Source organism: Physeter macrocephalus, chromosome 7 (assembly GCF_002837175.3).
Source record: "Physeter macrocephalus isolate SW-GA chromosome 7, ASM283717v5, whole genome shotgun sequence".
Classification (NCBI taxonomy): domain Eukaryota; kingdom Metazoa; phylum Chordata; class Mammalia; order Artiodactyla; family Physeteridae; genus Physeter; species Physeter macrocephalus.
Window position 1 is genome coordinate 53471075 of NC_041220.1, and position 22554 is coordinate 53493628.

The 22554-nt window shown below is 35.9% G+C and overlaps 1 protein-coding gene across 1 annotated transcript in view; it reads left to right on the forward strand.

Annotated features, from left to right (window-relative positions):
- FRYL (FRY like transcription coactivator) overlaps positions 1–22554 on the forward strand; it is a 248563-nt gene that overhangs the window by 120192 nt on the left and 105817 nt on the right. Inside the window, exons 6-13 of the mRNA XM_007114521.4 lie at positions 809–948; positions 1769–1865; positions 8716–8795; positions 9179–9259; positions 12082–12250; positions 12526–12618; positions 21049–21147; positions 22178–22279. Of these exons, the coding sequence (XP_007114583.2) occupies positions 809–948; positions 1769–1865; positions 8716–8795; positions 9179–9259; positions 12082–12250; positions 12526–12618; positions 21049–21147; positions 22178–22279 (861 nt within the window). The remainder of the gene's footprint in view (positions 1–808; positions 949–1768; positions 1866–8715; positions 8796–9178; positions 9260–12081; positions 12251–12525; positions 12619–21048; positions 21148–22177; positions 22280–22554) is intronic.

The window sequence follows — 22554 nt, forward strand, 5'->3', positions numbered from 1 at the left end:
CAAGTTGCGTTCATTCATGAAATGAATCTGATAACTCACCTACAATTCAGATAGTTTAAGGGATGCCTCAAATTGAGTTGCAGGTGTCCATCCCCCTTCATTTATCTTTCTGCGGTTCATTTATATATTCTAAGCTTTAAAAGCATGTATACAACACATTTCTAATATGTTTATTTGTATCACAAATTAATTGTGTAATTATAATTCTCTGTTCGGTGTCATAGCAGCACAGAATAAAGTGGAGCTTTTCCCACAGTTCTAACATGGTGTATAGTCTTCTCTGTTTCTGCATCTCTTCATCCCTTCTAGTGGCAACATTTTAGAACATTTCATTCACATGAGCAGAGTGGAAGTGGCGGGGGGTGGGGGTAGGTGTGGTTGTTTCATGTTCTGTGTTACAGTTCACCCAGAGGTGTCGTGTATAATCAGGGATGTTACTGACGGTCAAGTTTTTACACATGTGAGTAGCATATGGAGGCAGGAAAATGGTGGAAAGTCTCTGAGCTAAACTGAATGGATTTGGATAAATGTTAATAGCCGGTGAAACTTAGCTCACTTTACTTTATTACTTGGCTAAACCCCTAGCCCTTATATTATTTTATTTTTTTAAAATATTTAAATGTAAGTGGCATTTTATGTATTTATTTTTTTCCCTTTTATTTTAAAACACATTTATTGCTTTGGAGTTACTGTGTTTAGTGTACTTTTATTCTAGAAATGTTACTCATTTCTAAGTGATTGCTAGTAGCGTGAGGAGTGTGGCACTTTGATGTTGTATTTTACTTCTGGTACCATCTTGTATTTTCAGTTGATAAGCTCTATGAGCTCAGTAGCAGAGCACTGTCTCCCTTCCTTACTTCGCACCTTGTTTGACTGGTACAGACGCCAGAATGGAACTGAAGATGAATCTTATGAGTATAGACCTCGGTCTAGCACAAAATCTAAGGGGTAAGTGGCCCATTTTCTACTGTTCGACCTGGGCTCAAAACACGTCCAATGAAGAGGGTAATAGTGTTATCAACTGACGATTGTTATTGTTTGGTTACTTTTGTTATGAAGTGGTAACAAGGGGAAAAGATAGTCCATACTTAAACTGTAAATCAAGGAAAGATATCAGTTAAAGTAGGTACTGCCCTACAGGAGTCATCACTGGGAACAGTCATGCAAAACTGAATTTCTGTAGTTCAGTGAGGAGCTTTAACAGTCATGGAAGAAGTTAAGAAAATATTCAAAGGAAGTCCTGTTCACGTGGTTTGTGTAGGGAAACAGTTGTTGCGATACAGGAAGACTGCCAAACCCTAAATTCTTATACCACGAGACTCTTCTTGGTGTTAAATCCTCGAACTTGTCTTCTCCTTCTTCAAATTTCCCAGGGAGATCATGGCTTTAAGTAAAACATCTATTTGTGTTCAGGTGATGGCCCATGGTTTAGAATTGTATTTCAGTAGATGCCACTTGTGATTTTTCAACTTAGATTTGTGAAAAAATGACCTGGCACTGTATTTTCATGTTTTTCTTCCTCTTACTAATTCTTTTAGATTAGGTTTAATTTCTGACAGATGTAATAGTGAGATGTGCATATAAGTTCCTAATGTACAAAAAGAGAAAGAACATGTAATACGTACGTTGGGTTATTATAAAAACTTGTAACGATTGCTGTGGGACACCATATGTACTAGGAACTCAGTAAATAACATGAAGTACTAACCAAGAGCTATTTGAGAACTTATAGTTTTAATGCAATCCTAATTTGGGATTCTTGTTTCAGGGATGAACAGCAACGTGAAAGAGATTATCTTCTTGAAAGAAGAGACTTAGCAGTAGATTTCATTTTTTGTTTAGTTTTAGTTGAAGTTCTAAAGCAGGTAAGCTCTTTTGTTTCTGCAAAGTCTGTATTTCTTATTTTTTTGCTAATTTTGCCTTCATGTTTCAGTTACCTTATTTAGGATGTTATATCTAAACTTCTGGCTCACAGAAACAAAATTCCTATAATTTAATTATACTTCTGTCAATTGCCTGAGGGTTCCATGTCCTGTACCTATCACTCCCCATTTTTCTACCTTCGTTTACCATCCAAGACATGAAATCATGTTAGCAAAATGGAGCTGAATAGAAAGTATGTAGACTCTGGGCTTTTAGCAGCAACTGTAGTCCACCTGTCATTCACCTACTTCAATCCCTTTTTACCTCCACTTTCACAGAAATTCTCTGTGTAACCCTCAAGCCTGCATTTCAACATGTAATATGTGCAGTGATAGTTGAGGAATGGGGGTGATACGACTTGAGTAAGACTGAGTCGTCAAGTGCAAATGGTTTTCAGACAAGCGAGAAGACCTCAGGATAATGAATTGTTTATGTTTATTCATTCAGTGAATATTAGAATGCCTACTGTTGGGTGGCATTGTTCTAGGTACTGCACTCCTGAGCTCAACATCTGAATGGAATAGATAGTAAAGATATAAATAGGTAAATAGTGTCAGATATCATGTTATATATTTTTACTATTCACAGTCAGTACAAGTATATGTATAAATACTTGTACTGATTTGAGGGACTTCCCTGGTGGTCCAGTGGGTGGGACTTCACGCTCCCAGTGCAGGGGGCCCGGGTTCGATCCCTGGTTGGGGAACTAGATCCCGTATGCAGGCCGCAACTAGGAGTTCCCATTGCCACAACTAAGAGCCTGCATGCCGCAACTAAAAGATCCCGCCTACCGCAGCTAAGACCTGGTACCGCCAAAATAAATAAATAAATGCATATTAAAAAGAAAATACCTGTACTGATATGAAAATGTTTTTGTAGTCTTTAAAAAGTTATATACATCATTCAAAGATGTTCCATATATTTCCAGTCATGCACACTGTAGTGTTTTGAAAAAAAAAAAAAAGCCAGGCTACCTAAAAGAAAAAAAATCATATTTTGCACAGCACATGACATGTTCGGACAGGGAGTTTCATTTCTGTTGTATAAAATGGAATAGAATATATAATACAGCAGGAAAAAGCAAATGTAAGATATAAAAATTAATTGATTTAATAGTCTTTTTTAACATAGCTAATACAAAAATATTTGAAGTATGTAATCATTTATACTTTGCCTTTGTCTTTACAATATACGTGAAAAGACACTGAAATCTGAATATCCGAAATCTGAAAATAAAAATAATATTTTGGCTTTTTTTGGTTTAAAAATAATTTTGAATACGTGACATAGATAAATGCATTAATCAAAGATAAAAACAATTTCATTTGTACCTTCCATAAAGGTTTTCTTTAGTAGAGGTGGAAAAGAACTTTCCTCTGAAAGTTGTGCTTTCTGAAAGCCAGATTTGCTTTCTGTGATCTCTTAGTTTAGCTGGGATCCTAAGATGCTGAGGCTGAGGTCAGTAGGGATATAGGAGGAGCTGAGGACCAGAAACACTGTACCATGAACGGACTTGGACTAGGCCTCATTGTGGTTGATCCCTGGCATTTCTTGTGTGCTAAATGTAGGTCTTGTGAGTGGTTTGGTAATCAGCATTTGCACTTCTTTACGTAGTTAAATCATAGAGGTATTTCTTCTTCCTGCAAAAGAAATTGCAAACTCCGTGCACTGACATTCAGGCTCTATTGTGCCTTTTCTCCTTTGTTTCCCATGATTTTCTTCTACTTAGCAGTGTCTCTCTTCTCATCTAAAAGTTGCTCTTAATTGCACTGACTTCAGAACTTTAGTGCACAGACAACCCCTCGGAGGTTTTTCTTTTTCCTCTTCCCCTTCCTCCTCTCTTGTCCTTTCCCCTGCCCCATTGTCCTTGTCTTCATCCTCCTTTTCCTCCTCTTCCTTTAAAAAAATAATAGTCCAGGGACTTCCCTGGCACTCCAGTGGTTAAGACTTCTTCTTCCAATGCAGGGGGTGTGGGTTTGATCCCTGGTAGGGGAGCTAAGATCCCACATGTCTTGGGGCCGAAAAACCAAAACATAAAACAGAAGCAGTATTGTAACAAATTCAACAATGACTTAAAAAAAAATCCCATGTAGGTTTTCTCTTTCCTAGTAAAAGGCAAGTTTTTTTAGCTCCTTCAAAACTAATTAAACTATAGAAAATGAAGTAAAGATCAATAGAACTTTCTGAAATATCATGACAAACGAACCCAATTTTTTCCCGTATCAAAACGGTGTAGGGTTTAATAGCTCCGGAGAGTGATCAATGTAGCATATGTTGAATTTAATAGGACTTTTACTTTTGTTCCACATAATATACATGTATTAAAATGTGATTCAGTTTTATTTTGATGAGACGGACAGCCCCAGGAGTACTGAAATATCGATACATGGTTGGATCAATCTTAAGGAGGAGTATATATTACTTGTGGGTTAGTTCTTGACCTCATATATTATAAATTATTTGTTTCTTGAATAATTTGTCATGTCTTTATCCAACATTATTATGTGTCATCATCACATATTTAGATCTCTTCAAAATGAACGAAGAACTCTGTATCCCTGGTACCAGCTGGTCATTACAATAAACTGGGAGATAACCACAGCAAGTGTTTTTATTCCAGCTGTGTCATTTACTTGCCGTGTAACTTGGGCAAGTTATTACCCACTAATTCTTTCCTTCTCTGTAAAAGAGCGGTGAGAATTAAATACAATAATGCCCGGGACATGGAAAGTGTCCAATAAATGCTCTCTGTTGTTTTCATCTTATACATCAATGTTCTTAGTTGCAGTGACTTGCTGAAGATTATAAAGCTAGTTCTCTATTATTTTATTTTATTTTATTTTTTTAATAGATTTATTTTATTTCTGGTTGTGTTGGGTCTTTGGTGCTGCGCATGGGCTTTCTCTAGTTGTGGTGAGCAGGGGCTACTCTTCATTGCGGTGTGCATGCTTCTCATTGTGGTGGCTTCTCTTGTTGCGGAGCATGGGCTCTAGGAGCGCAGGCTTCAGTAGTTGTGGCACGTGGGCTCAGTAGTTGTGGCTCACGGGCCCTAGAGCGCAGGCTCAGTAGTTGTGGCTCATGGGCTTAGTTGCTCCGCGGCATGTGGGATCTTCCTGGATGAGGGCTCGAACCCGTGTCCCCTGCATTGGCAGGCAGATTCTTAACCACTGCGCCACCAGAGAAGCCCCTAGTTCTCTTTGTAAATAAAATTATTCTTATTGGTAAAAATCAGTGATACAAAATTAGGTGAAATGGCCAGCATCTTATAAAATTAAAGTTTAAATCATAACAAATTAGACAGAGGATTGAGTTTATATAAATGTGATGAAATGAGTGTGATTCACCATGGGAACAAAATTAATTCAAGATGATAAAGGACTAATTTTATTTTTTCAAGAAAGTCAGAAGAATAATTTTGGGGTCATGGCCAACTACAAATATTAGCATATTAGTACCAGAGTTTTTAGAATCCATGGTAAAAGCACTATAGCATTTAGTATCTTTAAGCAGTTTTCTTTTTATATTGAATTTTAGCCATACATTTATTCGTTGAAACAAACAAGATTGGGAAACCAGGCTTATGAGCCACTTCAGGCTCTTGGCTTAGTTTTATGGGTGCTTATTGTGAAGTATCAGAAGGAGGAGTAGATCCTTAGAATTTTCAGGTTTGACATTAGCATTTTATTTTATTTATTTTATTTTTATTTTTTTAATTTTTAAATTTTATTTTTTTATACAGCAGGTTCTTATCAGTCATCCATTTTATACACATCAGTGTATACATGTCAATCCCAATCTTCCAATTCATCACACGACATTAGCATTTTAGATGTTGGTGGGCAGCCCTGAAGGTTATGGGGTTATTTGTGATTTTGCTGAGTCATGAGTTTATTCACTGTCCTTTGCACTGAGGGCTGGTCATTTACATAATGAGCGCACCTTGCTGACTCCCCATTGTCCATGTCTTAACCTGGGGTTTTCTACTTTCATGATGTTCTAAAAGCATTAGATTTGGGGAAGTGGTGGTGGGAATAGCTTTGGAATAAAACTTGGGTAGTCTTTAGAGTCTAGTAGATATATCCTTCTTGAATGTTCAGGTAGAATTAGATCTGCTTCCAAAATCATGCAAATGGCAAGATCTAAAAAATTCTTGATGCTATAGATGGGAATACTACTCCATGAAAGTAGAACGTTTTCTCTATAAACTGAACTGGGATTCTTTCCCGCCCCAGCCCCCCTTTTTTGGAGGTTCAGCTTGGGAATTTTTTCTATTATTGTAAATAAGGGGAGAAGTAGGAATTTCAAGAACGTCTGAGCATCCTGATAGTGTTCATTCTTAAAATAAAATTTTTTAGAGGTTGTGCTTTTTTTCTTCATTAAAGATGAGATAAAATTTCTTCTCTCACTTCTGTTTCTCTGTCTCTTTTCTAGCTATAATATGAGAAAACTGAAAGTTTTCTTTCCTCATTTGTTCCATTTATTAAATGCATTTTCATATATCAGAAACTGGGCACACAGTATTTTCTAGAGAAGTATGCACTGACTTCTAAACTTCAGTCCCCTCATCTGTAAAACAGGGGACAAATACTACTGTGTAAGGCCGCTATAAGTGTTAAAAATAATGTATATAAAATGCCTAAGTAATACCTGGCACACAGACACGTGAAAAGTGTTGGTGGTGGCATTATTAATAATTAATATTATTAAGGTAGTAATAAAGAGCATGCAACATAGCTAAGTAGTGTCCCTAGCTGTCATTGTTAGACTTCTGGCATAACTGGAGCAAATAAAGACTACTTAGGAGAATGTATAGGTGTAAGTTAACTTGTGTTTCATATCTCTGGCCTAGAGCACACCAAACATCCCTGTATGGAAGTCAGTATGGTAAAACCACAACACAGCACAGTAAATGGGGCCCCAAAAATTAAGTCGCGTAAAATGCAGTGTCGCATTATTGCAAGGTCACTGAAGTGTCTGGGGCCAGCCTGCGTGATTAGCGCTGTGAATTCTGGAGTAAGTTCTGGAAGTCCGGCTGCTGGATCCAGATACAGCATATTCCCGACTAAAGTTTGGTATCACCTAGAGGTAGATATCTACTTTGTTTTAACCATCAATGGGATAATCATAGGGCTTACTGGGACTTACGGGACAACAGCAGTGACTTCAGTAACCTTTTTCTTACCTTGGGGCCTATTTTGTTTGGCCCAATCCAGGGAAGATGAAGCTAGGAAAATACATCTGCCTCCCCACTTTCTAATGGGCTCTGGGTTCCCTACCAGGCCTTGTCCTCAATATCTCCATCCTATATTCTAGTTCCGTCATCTGCCCTACATTCCTAGGAAGTAAGAATTTTGTCCTAGTTCCCTTTAGAGAAGGGTGGAAAAGGTGAGAGACCAAGAATCTCCAATTGTAATGTACCCAGTTTTGCATTCTCTCAGGGCTGGTAATTATGGGGTTCTAATCTATTACCTACATTTTTTACCGGTAAAGAAGTAGAAACTTCCTCCAGGTTACATAACTAGTGAAAAGAGAAGCTTGGCTTTTCTTCATTAGAATGATAAAAAGTGTAGAAAGACCTTTTGGTCTAATGAAGAAAATGTTTTTATATGTTATATAATGATTTGATTATAGTTCACCTATAACAGTTTTTTTGGAACTTGAAAAGATGGCTGTAAATTGAATAGGGAAGAACAATAGCCAATCTATCTCTGAAGAAAAATAAGGGAGGACTTGTGGTGCCAGACATGAGAACTTATTAGTAAGCTAATAATTAAGACAGCATGATTTTAGTATAGACGCATATAGATTGATAGAATAGAGAGCTCACAAACAGACCCACACATATAAAGAACTAGAATCTATATCAATGACGTCTTGGATAATCTTTGACCCATCAGCTCTTCCTTTTGGATGCTTTCCCATGGAACTATACAAGTAAATAATGTTAAATGCACAAGGTGTTTATCGTATAACATTTTATATATATTGAATATTGAAAATCTGGAATGAAATGTTCATTAATAGGGAGCTCATTAAATAAATTATAATATATATATATACTGAGTATTACATGGCTGCTAAATAGTGTAAGGAGGAGCTAAGTACTGATGGGGAAAGATGCATCATTCCCTTAAGTAAAAAATAAGCTGTGTGGATGAGTGTGTGTAGGAAAAAGCCTGGAAGTAGATATATACCAGTAGTGATTATATATGGGGGAAGGGGCAGGGGTTTTACTTTCTGGTTTAAGTGTTTTGATGTGTTTGTTGTCCATATCAGGAACTGGCATGTAATTTTTAAAGAACTAAACAAAATAAACATATTTAAATAACAAATTTTTAATAAAACCATAAATAATTTTAAATTGTTGGGAAAGTTGAAGTCCCTTTTGGATACTCTTATGATAGAAAATCAGACTATATGGAGGCTGGCTCAATCGAAGTTTACTTTCCTATAGGTGTTGCAGAGAGTCACCCATGAATGTGTTTTTAACTTTCTGACAGTGACAATTGTAGTAACAACAATGACTATTTTTTCATCTGCATAGTCTATAGTTTAAAGATTAGCGATTATAAAGCTTAATGTTCATGAATTTAGGGCTTGTTAAAGTAGATGTTCAACTAAGTTCTTAGAGAAAAATAATAGCATTCTTAGAAAAGGGGAAGATTGACAGATTAATAGTAGATCATATCATGAAAACTAAAATTGATTATTGATTTGGTTAGTTGAAATGATGAGAATACTCATAAAAGACCTGTAACCTGTTTAGCACACACTTGATTTTTTTTTTTCTAGATTCCTGTTCATCCTGTGCCTGATCCCTTAGTTCATGAAGTTCTAAACTTAGCTTTTAAGCACTTTAAACACAAGGAAGGGTAAGTAAAATACTTACTGGACTGTTGCTTTTATCTGCGGTCCAGATTTAGACTGTTAATTTGAACTCTCATAAATCATTTGTTTTCTGAAGTTCAAAGCAATTATCTTCCGGTATTTTTTAGTCCACAGGAGATGCTTATGGGAAAGATTTTGTAAAAATGATTCTTAAAACCATTGATTGAATTTGTAAGAATCAGGTTAAATTTCCTGGCAAATTGAAATCTAGAGAGAGAAGAAAATTCATGTGGTTCTTATCATCCTATAAATGAATCTTCAGAGAAAATTTATACAACACCCTGATAAGGAATTTTCAGAGTTATTAAGAAAGAGAGTTTGTAGAAAATTTTCATGAAATAATATGTTTGTTCTTTTGCTATTTTAGATATTCAGGAACCAACACTGGGAATGTGCATATTATTGCAGATTTATATGCAGAAGTGATAGGCGTTCTTGCCCAATCAAAGTAAGTTTTATAAATCACTGATTTTGATTTGTTTTGCATTTTAGAATTCTCATTGCTAACTAATAGAATACACACTGACAGTTTTAGATCTTTTTTTTTTCCCATAGAGTTATTGTGAAGTCTGTTTCACATTTTATTATTTTGCTGCTCTGTTCCTTAGAGCAGGGGTCCCCAACCTTTTTGGCACCAGGGACTTGTTTTGTGGAAGAGAATTTTTCCACGGAGGGGGGAAGTGGGGGATGGTGGCAGATGATGGTTCAGGCGGTAATGTGAGTGATGGGGGGGATGATTCAGGCAGTAATGCGAGTGACGGGGAGCGATGGGGAGCGGGGAGCAATGGGGAGCGGCAGGTGAAGCTTCGATCACTCGCCCGCTGCTCAGCTCCTGCTGTGTGGCCCGGTTCCCAACAGGCCGTGGACAGCTATTGGTCCATGGCCTGGGGGTTGGGGACCCCTGCTTTAGAGGAATTTTAAGTGACACCATACCTCAGTGCCACAACTTGTCTTCATTATTTGGGGTTTTCCATAAAACCTTAATTGAGGAAGTAAGAAATTGCCAAGAATAGTCAGGTCATTACCTTATTCCCTGTTTTTCACAGTTCTATGAGAAGTGTTTTTATAAATCTTTCTTATAGAACTCTTGTCGAAGCTAATAATTACTTTTATCAGTTTCTACTTGAATGCTTTTATTTATGAGATAGCAATGCAGTATCTTCCTTCTAATTATCTTACTTATTTTAATACTGAACAGAGTTTTGAATAGGTGGAAGACACACCAAAAAGGAAATATAAAGATACTAGAGTACTCCATAAAGAGGGTGTTATTCATTAGGAGTTACATGCATTGAGTTGTATTGAACCATCATTATCGTAAACGGTAAAAAAGATGTTTGTCTTTAGTATCTTGTGCTTGCTCTAAAGACTATGGAAGATTTTGAATTTCCTTTGTTGCTACTGGGATATTTGTAAGGAAAAAAGTATCAGTTTAGATTTTCTTGGGTGCTATTTAAAGAGTCAGTCTTTGGCCCTGAAATCATCCTATAGCAACCTTTTTCAGTTCTAAGAAAGCAAACACAATTATTGTTAATGTTTAGTAGTTTAGATTTTAATATGAAGTAATGTATTTTATTATTTGGTAGTTACTATCCTTTAATTTAGTATTATTTATTTTTTATCCTTTGTAGTTTACCAGGGACCCTTGTATACCCAATGCTATAGAACTTAGAACATAGCTGGAGTATTTGAAATGACTTAGACGTAGACAATAATATTTTAATATTGTGTTTATATTTAATCAACAATGAATCCCTGTTTCAGGAATATAGCTACAAAAACATGAGCAGTAATGTATTTCTTTTCATGGCACAGTAGTTCATATTGTAGTTTTTATTGAAAATGATTTTCTGTCAGGAATATAGGTTAGAAGTGCTAAATAACACATGAGCAAGTTGGGTCCAGAAGGACCCTACATCATAGCTAAGTTAAATCTAGGATGGTAAGGATAGTAAATCTAAATGGCCAATGGTAAATTTATGAAATGATGCTCAGCCTCACTGGCCTAGTTGTAAGAGAAATGCCACTCAGAGCAGTATTGAGGTGTTTTCCACCCATACATACAATGAGCATGGGAAAAAATGTGGATGGATCCACATTAGGCTGGGCTGATGGCACCAACATTTGAGAGGAAAGGTGGTGAGGTGGGAAAGGGGTGGGGAGAAAGAAAAGGCTGGGGGTGTTTTAGAATCTTGTCAATGCATTTCCTTTGATTATAGTGACTAATAATTATTATGAGAAATTTAATAGAAGGAAAAATCCTTGGATTCTAATAATATTGCAATGGGAAGATTTTTATCTACTTTATATTTTCTTTATAAAACGCAAAAGAACACTTTCCTGGAAAATGGTGTTGTATTTTACAAGACTGAAATGGAAATGGAGAAGTTATACTTCCTATCATGGATCCATATTTCATTAACATGTAATTAATATCCATGCTTAATTAATATTAATATGTACTCAGTGCCCATTGGGAAGTATGCATATTTGTCATTATAACTTTCAAGAACTGGTTTCCCCAAGTAACATCAGCAATAAAACCTTTAGTTGTTTCATAATATATAGAGGGGGAATGTGAAGTATTATTGATTAACAAACTATCAGATATCTTTTTCCATTGTAAGCAAAGAAAAACTTAGTAGCCTTAACTGTTGTAGTCATTTGAATCCAGGATGTTGCTCAGCATTTCAAAATCATTTTGATTCTTCAGCTGATTCACATTGTGAGACCAGTGTCCTCCTACTCATCTTCTTCAGTTTTTCTGCAGTGTAAGGAGATAATAATTTTAAGAGATAATTAGTAGTCTACAAGTGATTGGTTTATCTCTTTGAACAAATATGTAGTCTCCAGTCTGCTCTCCATGTAACTCAAATTGCAGACTTTATCAAAATGAGTCTTAAAATTTAGAGACACTCTCTGATTTACATGTGGATGTTTTATGGGTGGATTATTAGATCTTATTTTTCTGATGATTACGAACCGTTAAATGGTAATGATGCTGTATTGATGGTATTATAGGAATAAGAAATTCTAATAAGAAATAAGAATTTCTCCTTAAGGCATTTCTTATTTGAAAAAATAAATGAACAGTAAATTTAGAATAAGAATATTTTTGTTTTCATCTGTATGTTTTTCTGGGTAATTTTGATGAGGGCAGAGAAAGGAGATGGTGTTTAGGTAAAATACTTTTTGATTTCAACCTTAAATATCATGTGGGAAATGAGTTTTTTCAATTCATATCAAATTGTGTATCTGTGTACATTAAAGGTTTCAGGCTGTGAGGAAGAAGTTTGTGACAGAGTTAAAAGAACTGCGACAAAAGGAACAAAGTCCACATGTGGTACAAAGTGTCATCAGCTTAATAATGGGAATGAAATTTTTCCGAGTGAAAATGTATCCTGTAGAAGATTTTGAAGCATCATTTCAGTTCATGCAGGTGATCTGCAGTAATTAGAATTAGCCTAACAGTGGTTGTTTTTGCTTTTCATGACTATTTAAAAGAAACAAAATAAATATAATTAATGATGTTACTAATTCCTTACCCCAAGCGTTAAATTGTCAGAAGTGTGAAGTAATTTTCTTTTAAAATTTGAATATGATTTGAACTTAGCTTTCTGGTAAAATTGAAGAGTATTTACAAAATTATTGTGGTATTAACATTTCTATAATCTTCCTCCTTTTTAAATCTAATATACCTTTTTCCCTCTCAAGGAATGTGCTCAGTATTTCTTAGAAGTAAAAGATAAAGATATAAAACATGCACTTGCTGGTTTATTTGTGGAGATTCTTATCCCTGTAGCTGCTGTAAGTATATTTTTAATTTTATATTGCATTTTAAAAGTACCTTTTTTGTTGAAGAAGTTGCCACATGTGATATTCTTACTTTCTGGTAATCTCATAGACAATAAAGCAGAAACTTGGAATGTAGTGGGAGTATGGGGTAAATCATTATTAGACACATAGCAGAAGAGATTCAATCAGTCTTTTAATCAAAGAACAAGCCCAGGCCCTTAAGATTTAGAGACTGTTAGGAAGGCACAGTATTTGCAACCTAGAAGTAATGGTTATCTCAAGTAGCTCAGTGTAACACACTGCATTTAATGGCATTTGCTCCTTACAAAATGGCAGCCATTTTAATGCCTCTGAAAAATTTAAAAGTACTGTGACGTGTATCCTGGAGTTTACAGGATTGTCTCAGTTTTAAAAGTTAATGTCTATAGTTGCCATGACATTCATCATACCTGTCAAAATATGTATTCTAAATTATTTAGAAAATATGACTGCTATAAATATGGTTCCAATAACTTCTAGGGAAGCAGATTTATAGAAGCTTTTCTAGGTCTAAATTCATTGTGTTATTCAAAAATAATTCTGTAGTTACTAGTAACATAGCATGGTATAAATAGGATTCGGGGGTTTTAGAATACTTGGACATGCTAGATTCTTTTGTTTCCTGGGTTTTTTTTTTTGTGGTATGTGATATGCCACTCACTTTCAGTATACTACGTACTGCTGTATAAATGATATTCTTTATATATATACATATAATTTCATTTCAAAACACTTGTGGAGGTAAAATTGACTTAAATTACACATAGTTAAAGTGTACAATTAGACATATGTATATGCCTGTAAAACCTTCACCACAGTCAAGATAATGTATGTACCTATCATACTTCAGAAGTTTCCTCATGTTCCTTTTTAATCCCTCCCCCACTCACTCCACATTGTTCTGAGGTAGCCATTGATCTTTCTATTCCTCTACTTAGTTGTGGGTTTTCTAGAATTTTATATTAATGGAATCTTACAGTACAGACTCTTTTTTCTGGCTTCTTTCACTCTGCACAATTATTTTGAGTTCCAACTATGTTACAGAATATATCAGCAGTTTATACATTGTTGACTAGTATTTCATTGTATGGATATACCACAGTTCGGTTATGTGTTTATCTGTTTTTGGACATTTGGGTTGTTTCAAGGTTTTTTTTTAATATATAAATTTATTTATTTATTTTTGGCTGCATTGGGTCTTCGTTGCTGCATGTGGGCTTTTCTCTAGTTGCGGTGAGCGGGGGCTACTCTTCATTGTGGTGCACGGGCTTCTCATTGCAGTGGCTTCTGTTGTTGCAGAGCACAGGCTCTAGGCGTGTGGCCTTCAGTAGTTGTGGCTCGTGGGCTCTAGGGCGCAGGCTCTGTAGTTGTAGCGCAGGGGCTGAGTTGCTCCATGGCATGTGGGATCTTCCTGGACCAGGGCTCGAACCCATGTCCCTTGCGTTGGCAGGCAGATTCTTAAGCATCACGCCATCCAGGAAGTCCCAAGAGTGTATCTTCTTTATTATTTTATTTATTTTTTTGGCCACGCAGCGCAGCCTGCAGGATCTTAGTTCCCTGACCAGGGATTGAACCCATGTCCCCTGTATTGGCAGGCAGATTCTTAACCACTGTGCTGCCAGGGAAGCCCTGTTTCAAGTTTTGACTGTTACAAATAGACCTGCTATGAAATTCCCATACAAGTCTGTGTATGGACATGTGTTTTTATTTCCTTTGGGTTGATATCTAGAAGTGAAATTGCTGGACCAAGTGGCAGGTGTATGTTTAACTCTAAAAGAAATTGCCTAGCTGTGTTCCAAAGTGGTTTTACTGGTTTGCATTCCCACCACTTATATGGGAGTTCTCTTCCTCCACATCCTCACCAGCTCTGGCTTTGGCTGGTCTTTTTAGTTTTAGCCAATCTAATAGGTGTGTCGTGATATCTCAGTGTAGCTTTTAATTTGCATTTCCCTCCGGACTAATGATTTTGAGCATCTTTTCCTGTCCTATTTTCTGTCTGTATGTTTTCTTTGGGAAAATGTCTGTTGAAATCTTTTTTCTCATTTTAAAATTGGGTTATTTTCTGATTAAGTTTTGAGAGATATATTTTTGTATTTTTTGTATATTCTGGATATGAAGTTTTTGTCAGCTAAATGCTTTGTGAATATTTCTCCTAGTCCATGATTTGTCTTTTCATTTTCTTAATTATGTCTTTGGAAGAGGAGAAGTTTTAAATTTTGATGAAGTCTGATTTATCAGTTTATTCTTGTATAAGTTGTGCTTTTGGTATTGTACCTATGAAGTCTTTGCCTAACCCAGGGTAACAAAGGTTTTCTATATTTCAGTTTCGGGATTTACTTTTAGGTCAGTGATCTATTTTGAGTTAATTTTGTATATGGTATGAGGTATGGATTGAAATTTTGTTTTGTTTTGTTTAATTCTTTTTGTTTTTGCAAATAGCATCCAGTTGTTCCTGTACCGTTTCACTTGTTTGTTGACAACTCTTTCTAAGTACATTAGTTCCTTTGTCAAAAAATTCAGTTGACTATTTGTTTGGGTCTTTTTCTGACTCTGTTCTGTTCCAATGATCTGGGTGTATATTCTTACAGCAATGGTATACTATGTTAATTACTGTAGTAAGTTAGAAGGCAGGTAGTATACATCTTCCAACTTTATGTTTTTTCAAAAAAATTTTGGCTCTTCTAGGTCTACTGCGTTTACATGTAAATTTTAGAATCACCTAGTCCATTAAAAAAAATCTAGTGGGATTTGATTGGGATTGGATTAAATTAGTCAATAAATTGGGAGCACAGACATCTTAATATTGATTCTTGCAATTCATGAACATAGTTTCTCTCCTTTTACTTAGGTATTTTCTGTCAACAGTGTTTGGTAGTTTTCAGTATACAGGTCTCAAATATATTTTGTTAAATTTAGCCCTAGGCATTTCATATTTTTATGCTACTGTAAATGGCATTGTTTTAAAATTTAATTTTCCAGGTGCTCAAAATACTTTTCAATGCACATATTTTTTTTTTTTTTTTTTTTTTTTGGCTGTGTTGGGTCTTCGTTGCTGTGCATGGGCTTTCTCTAGTTGAGCAGGGGCTACTCCTCATTGCGGTGCGTGGGCTTCTCATTGCGGTGGCTTCTCGTCGCAGAGCATGGGCTCTAGGCTCACGGGCTTCAGTAGTTGTGGCGTGTGGGCTCAGTAGTTGTGGCTCACAGGCTCTAGAGCTCAGGCTCAGTAGTTGTGGCACATGGGCTTAGTTGCTCCGAGGCATGTGGGATCTTCCTGGACCAGGGCTCAAACCCATGTCCCCTGCATTGGCAGGCAGATTCTTAACCACTGTGTCACCAGGGAAGCCCCAGTGTGCATATTTTATTTTTGCCTTATTGCCCTGGCTAGGACGTTCAGTACAAGGATAAATAGAAGTGATGAGAACAGACTCCATTCACATCTTAGGGCTAAAGTCATCAATCTTTTACCAATAAGTATGATGTTACCTGTAGATTTTTCATAGATGCCTTTTATCATATTGAGGAAATTTATTTCCATTCTTAGTTTGTTAAGAGGTTTTTTCAGGAATGAATGTTGGATTTTGTTAAATGCTTTTGTTTTCTCTGTCTACTGAAGTAATCATATAGCTTTTCTTTTTTGTTCATTAATATGGTGAATTACATTGATTGATTTTTCAAATGTTGGATCAACCATATATTCCTGGGGTTAAACTCCTCTTGATCATGATAAGATTTTTTTAATATATTGTTAGATTTTATTTGCTAGGTTTTTTTCTTTTGAGAATTTTTGCACTTATCTGTGTTCATGGGGGCTGTTGGTCTGTGGTTTTCTTGCAATGTTTTTGTTTTTAGTAACAAGTTAATGTTGAAGAAGTTTGTGCAGAATTGGCTCTACGTCTTCCTTTGGAGTTGGGTAGAATTCACCAGTACAGCCACCTGGCCTGGGATTTTTCTTGTGGCAAGCTTTTTAACTACCAGATAATTTTCTTCAAAATACATAGGGCTGCTCAGACTATTTCTTCTTGAGTACGCTTTCATGTCTTTCTAAGGAGTTTGCCCATTTTGTGTGAATTATCCAATTTATTGTTGTAAAGTTGGTCATAATATTCCCTTAATTTCTTTAAATAGCTATAGGATCTGTAGTGACCTCTTCCATTCCAAATATTGGTAGTTTGTGACTTTTCTCCTTTATTCCTGATCTGTCTGGCTAGAAGTTTATTGATTGTATTGATCTTCTCAAAGAACCAGCTTTTGACTTTATTGATGTTCTCTATTTTTCAGTTTTCTGTTTAACTCATTTCTACTTGGATTTTTATTATTTTTCTTCTACTTAGTCTAAATTTGCTCTTTTTTCCCCCCTTAGTTTCTTAAGGTGGAAGCTGAGATCATCAAGACCTTTTCTCTTTTCTAATATAAGCACTTAATGCTATACATTTCCCTCTAAGTAGTTCTACAGTGGCAGCCCACAAATTCTGATATCTTGTGTTTTCATTTTCATAAAGCTCAAAATACTTTCTGCTGTCCTTTTTGAAATCCACGGGTTATTTTTGTGTGTGTGTGTGTGTGTGTGTGTGTGTGTGTGTGTGTGTGTGTGTGTGTGTGTGTGTGTGTGTGTGGTTTGCGGGCCTTCCTCTGCTGTGGCCTCTCCCGTTGCAGAGCACAGGCTCCGGACGCGCAGGCCCCGCGGCCATGGCTCACGGGCCCAGCCGCTCCGCGGCACGCGGGATCCTCCCAGACCGGGGCGCGAACCCGGCTCCCCTGCATCGGCAGGCGGACGCGCAACCACTGCGCCACAAGGGAAGCCCCACGGGTTATTTAGAAGCATTTTATTTAATGTCTAAACATTTGGGGATTTTCCAGAGATCTTCACGTTATTCATTTTTAATTTGTGGTTGCAGAACATATGTGGTATGCTTGAATCCCATTAGATGCATTGAAATTTGTTTTTTGGGCCAGAATATCATTTATTTTGATGAATGTTCCATGTGCACTTGAAAAGACTATGTATACTGCTGTTGGATAGAGTGTTCTATGAATATCAATTAGGGCAAATTGGTTAATAGTGTTCTTCAACTCTGCTGATTTCCTCTCTACTTGTTCTATCAACTACTGAGAGAGGAGTATTGAAATCTGACCAACGGTTTCTGTTTACAGTTCTGTCAATTTTTGCTTGCTGTATGTTTTAAGCTCTATCATGAAACACATTATGTTTAGGATTGTATATCCTCTTTAATTAACACCATTATCATTGTGAAATAACCTTCCTTATCTCTGATAATATTCTTTGCTCTGAAATCTACTTTGTCTGATATTCATATAGCCACTCCTGCTTCCTTTTGATTGTATAAGGATAGTATATCATTTTCCATTTTTTCCTTTCAATCTACTTGTGTTTTTATATTAAAAAAAATATATATATATATATTTTTGTAGGCAGGATATGGTTGGTTCTTGCTTTTTTATCCAGTCTGACAATCTCTGCCTTTTAATTGGGCACCACATACATTTGATATGATTAGTGATACAGTTATTTTAAATCTGTCATCTTCTGATTATGTTTTTAATTTTCCCATCTGTTCTTTGTTTCCTTTTTCTACTATTTTTTTGGGATTAATTGAACATTTTTGTGATTCTTTTATCTCCTTTGTTGGCTTATTAGCTATATCTCATTGTTTTGTCATTTTATTGTTTATGGTATACATCTTTAACTTATCGTTGTCTACCTCAAGTGACATTATACTGTTCATGTGTAGTGTAAAAACCATACACAATGGTACACTTTCATTTCTTCCCTGAAAATTCTCACACAGCAGTAAGCTGGGGCCATCAAAGGGCTCACCTCATCTATTTTCCATTCCTCAGAGGTCACTTTCTTTTGTTGACTGATGTATAATGTTTTGCATATCATTTCATATATTTTGTTCCTTTTTGGTTGTTTCAGTTGGTAAAATAAGTCTAGCCCCCTTTACACCACCTTGGCTAGAAATGGAAGTTAGTAAGAGTCACTTTATTCAGGTTTTAGTCTATTTAAAATATTTTTAAATGAAGAAATTTATTTTCATACTGAGAATCAAATGTAACTGTTCTTTTATTTTTAAATATTGAATTAATTGACTTGTGATCTATGTGTTCATATGGAATGGTTTATGGTATTCAGGTTCTATCTTTAGAACATGTTTAGAAAAGATGGACAGGGAATTGTAAGAAAAATTAAGAATTTAAAATATTAATGACATAGCAGTTGTAGAGATTGGCATGATTTTTTTTTTTACCAGTTTTGAATATTTACTTATAGTTAAATACTTGAAGATTTTTTAAATGAGTACAAACAGAAGTCATGAACTATAAAAGTTTGTAAGTAGTTTGAGTCAAATACCCCACCCCCACTCTCACCTCAGTTTTAACCGTGAAAATAGGTTCCTTTTGCCAAAAAGAAAACAGATTATCATTTATAAAACCACGTCAGCTTAGCTATGAAGTAGCTATGTACTTAATGAAGTACATCATTAGTGCATGTACTTCAATTTCTTTTCCTAGAAATGGTTTGAAACACTGCGTATCCATCCCAAATTGTCATTTGTGCTTCCCCCTTGTCTGAAAAATCTGTTTTTGCCAGATATCTGAGATTATATTGTAGTTTTTAAGGTAACTCATCAAAAGGAGCAGATTGTGGGAAGAAAGACCCTCGACTGTGGTCCATTATTACTGTGTTGCCTAATTCTTCTTTTATGCCATGTTTGCTTTTGTATTTTATTTGTTTACTAGGGCTGCCCTTACAAAGTACCACAAACTAGGTGGCTTAAACAACAAAAGGTTATTGTCTCACATTTATGGAGGCTAGATGTCTAAGACCAAGGTGTTGCCAGGTTGATTTTTTTCTGAGTGCTGTGAGGAAGATCTTTTCCATGCCTCTTGCCTAACTTCCGGTAGTTTACTAAAAATCTTTGACCTTCCTTGTCTTATAGATGTATCACCCTGATCTCTGCCATCATTTTCACATGGTGTTGTCCTTGTGTGCATGTCTTTGTCCAAATTCTCCCCCCACCACCTTTTTAAAATTAATTTTTATTGGAGTGTAGTTGCTTTACAGTGTTGTGTTAGTTTCTACTGTACAGCAATACAGCTATAGGTATACATATATCCCCTCTTTTTTTGATTTCCTTCCCATTTAGGTCACACAGAGCATGGAGTAGAGTTCCCTGGGCTGTACAGTATGTTCTCATTAGTTATCTGTTTTATACCTAGTATCAATAGTGTGTATATGTCAATCCCAGTCTCCCTATTCAAACCCCGCCCCCTTTTTTAAGGACACCAGTCATGTTGGAGTAGCCCCCGCCCCAACTTCAATATGACCTCAATCTAACTTAACTAATTATATCTGCAATGACCTATTTTCATGTAAGGTCACATTATGAGGTATGCAGGGTTAGGACTTCAGTATATGAATTTTGGGACAATTCAGTCCATAACACCAGCTTCTGCACATAGAACTCCTTCTGTCTGGAATATTCTTGCCTCTCAAATAACCTCCAGCCTCCTTTCCTGGTTAGATTCTACTTATTTATTCATTATATGTATTGAGTGCTTTCTGTGTGTCAGGGCCTCTTCCATCCACAGGGAATGCAACAATGATCAAGGTAGGAAAGACTCCCTTCTCTTACAGAGCTTACGTCTAGTGCAGAAAACTCAAACGAGTATGTAAAATTATGTATCAAGAGTATATGCCAGAGGTGGTGGTAAGTACTGTGCAGAAATGTAGAGCAGGGTAGGGGCCTAAAAATTCTTGAAGTGGGCAGGGGAGTTGAAATTTTAAATAGAGTAATTAGGAAAGACCACCATCTTGAAAGAGATGGTGATGATTGAGCAAAAACTAAAGGAATAAGGGAATAAGACATGCTATATTTGGGGGAAGAGCTTCTTAGGCAGAAGGAACGAGTGCAGACATCCTGAAGCCAAGAGCATGTTTGATGTGTTCTAGGAGCAACAAAGAAGCTAGTGTGGCTGGATCCTAGTGCAGGGGGCCACAGTAGTGGGAGATAAGGCCAGAGAGGTTAAATGGGAGGCTATTGCAGTATTTTAGGTAAAGAAATGCCAAATTCAGCTTAGATGTTACTTCTTTGTGGACTTTTTCCATTGGGGCCTCTTCTGAGTGCTCCAAGAGCACAGAGAATTTCCTCTTAGAGCTCCTGTTATACCACATATTCATCTGCTTGTTCACCCAGGGCCGGGACCCGGTTTATCTTACTTACTCAACATTTGGTCATTTGGTATATTATGGGACTTCATCAGATTCTCAGTGAATTATTGACTAATTTCAAACCTTACAGAAACTTATTGTAATCCTTGTGTAGTTTGATCTAACACTTGTAACCATTTTCTTTGTTTTTGTATTATCTTTTTACCTAGGCTGTTAAAAATGAAGTGAATGTTCCCTGCTTGAAAAATTTTGTGGAGATGCTTTATCAGACTACTTTTGAACTGAGTTCCAGAAAGAAGCATTCATTGGTATTGAGAAACATTTCAAACGTTCATATGTTTAATTAGGAGTTTTAGTAATTGATTTATGAATTTAGTTGTGGTTTTTTTTAGTAGAGTTTTAAGAGAATTGTAAAAATTGAAATTGTAAAATATCCATAGTGTAACACAAGGGCAAATTTTACCTATTTTCTCCTGCTCTTTTCAGAGCTTTCTGTTCTTAATTTTACTAGCTCTGTATTTGATAGGTTATTCAGACTTCATTCCTAGGTATTTACCTGTCTTGACAGATGCTATAAATTATGTATTAGAATAAAGGAAAAGTTAAGTGTAGTCTCATATTAAACCATACATTCCTTTATTTTACATTATAATAAATTATATTCTGAAGCATTTGTTATTTAGGAGCTATTGTCTAATTACATCTTTTCTATTCAGAGATTTAAAGCATTCTTTTTCCATTTCACCATCCACTTCAGTAACTTTGAGGGGTTTTTCTGTAAATTTGTATGCAGCTTGGAGAAAGTTTGGAGAATTGGACAAATACTTGACCGCTTAAGATAGAGGTATAATAATAATAGACACTGGTTGTGCCAGGCATTGAGCCAAGTGCTTTACATTCTTTGTCTTACTTTAAGCCTCACAACCCTATAGCATGTGTGTGATTAGCATTCTCCACTTTACATGTTAGGAAAGTGAGGCTTCGAGCACTTTAACGTATCCTCCCTGAAGTCACACACCTGATGAAAAGAAAACTGCAACATTAATGCTGGTCTGTCCTCTGATCCCAGGGCCACTTTACTGGTTAGAGGAGGAATGGGTCTAGGGAGAAATAATAGCATATTTCTCACTTGGGAGATGGGATAGATCAGGAAATTGTTCTTATAGAAAATCTGCCCTTTATCATTCTTTGTTAGATTACTCCCTGAGATCGTATTTTTTTAATTAACAAATGGGAAAACTGCTAATAGAATTTTTTTTGTTTATGAGAATGAATGAAATATAATTTACAAGTCCAGTGGTTTTTCATAAAAATGTTATTCTCTTCTGTCTCCCATAGGCTCTATATCCATTAATTACCTGCCTTTTATGTGTCAGTCAAAAACAGTTTTTTTTAAATAACTGGCATATTTTCCTACAGAACTGTTTGTCACATTTAAAGGTAAGACTTAATCTCATTTCTGACCTGTAAATACTGACTGTAGTATATTCACTTATGCATATACATTGACCAGTATATAATAAAACTTTTAGTACTATAGTTCATTTGAATAGTGATACTTTAACATATTCCTTTTCTTATATATACTTCATTCCTTCTATAGGGAATCATGTTATAGACATGAATAAACTGTTGATTAAAAATTTACTTGGTCTTAATGAATGCAAAATTATACATTTGTAATGATTGTTTATATTATCTTAGATCTAGCAATA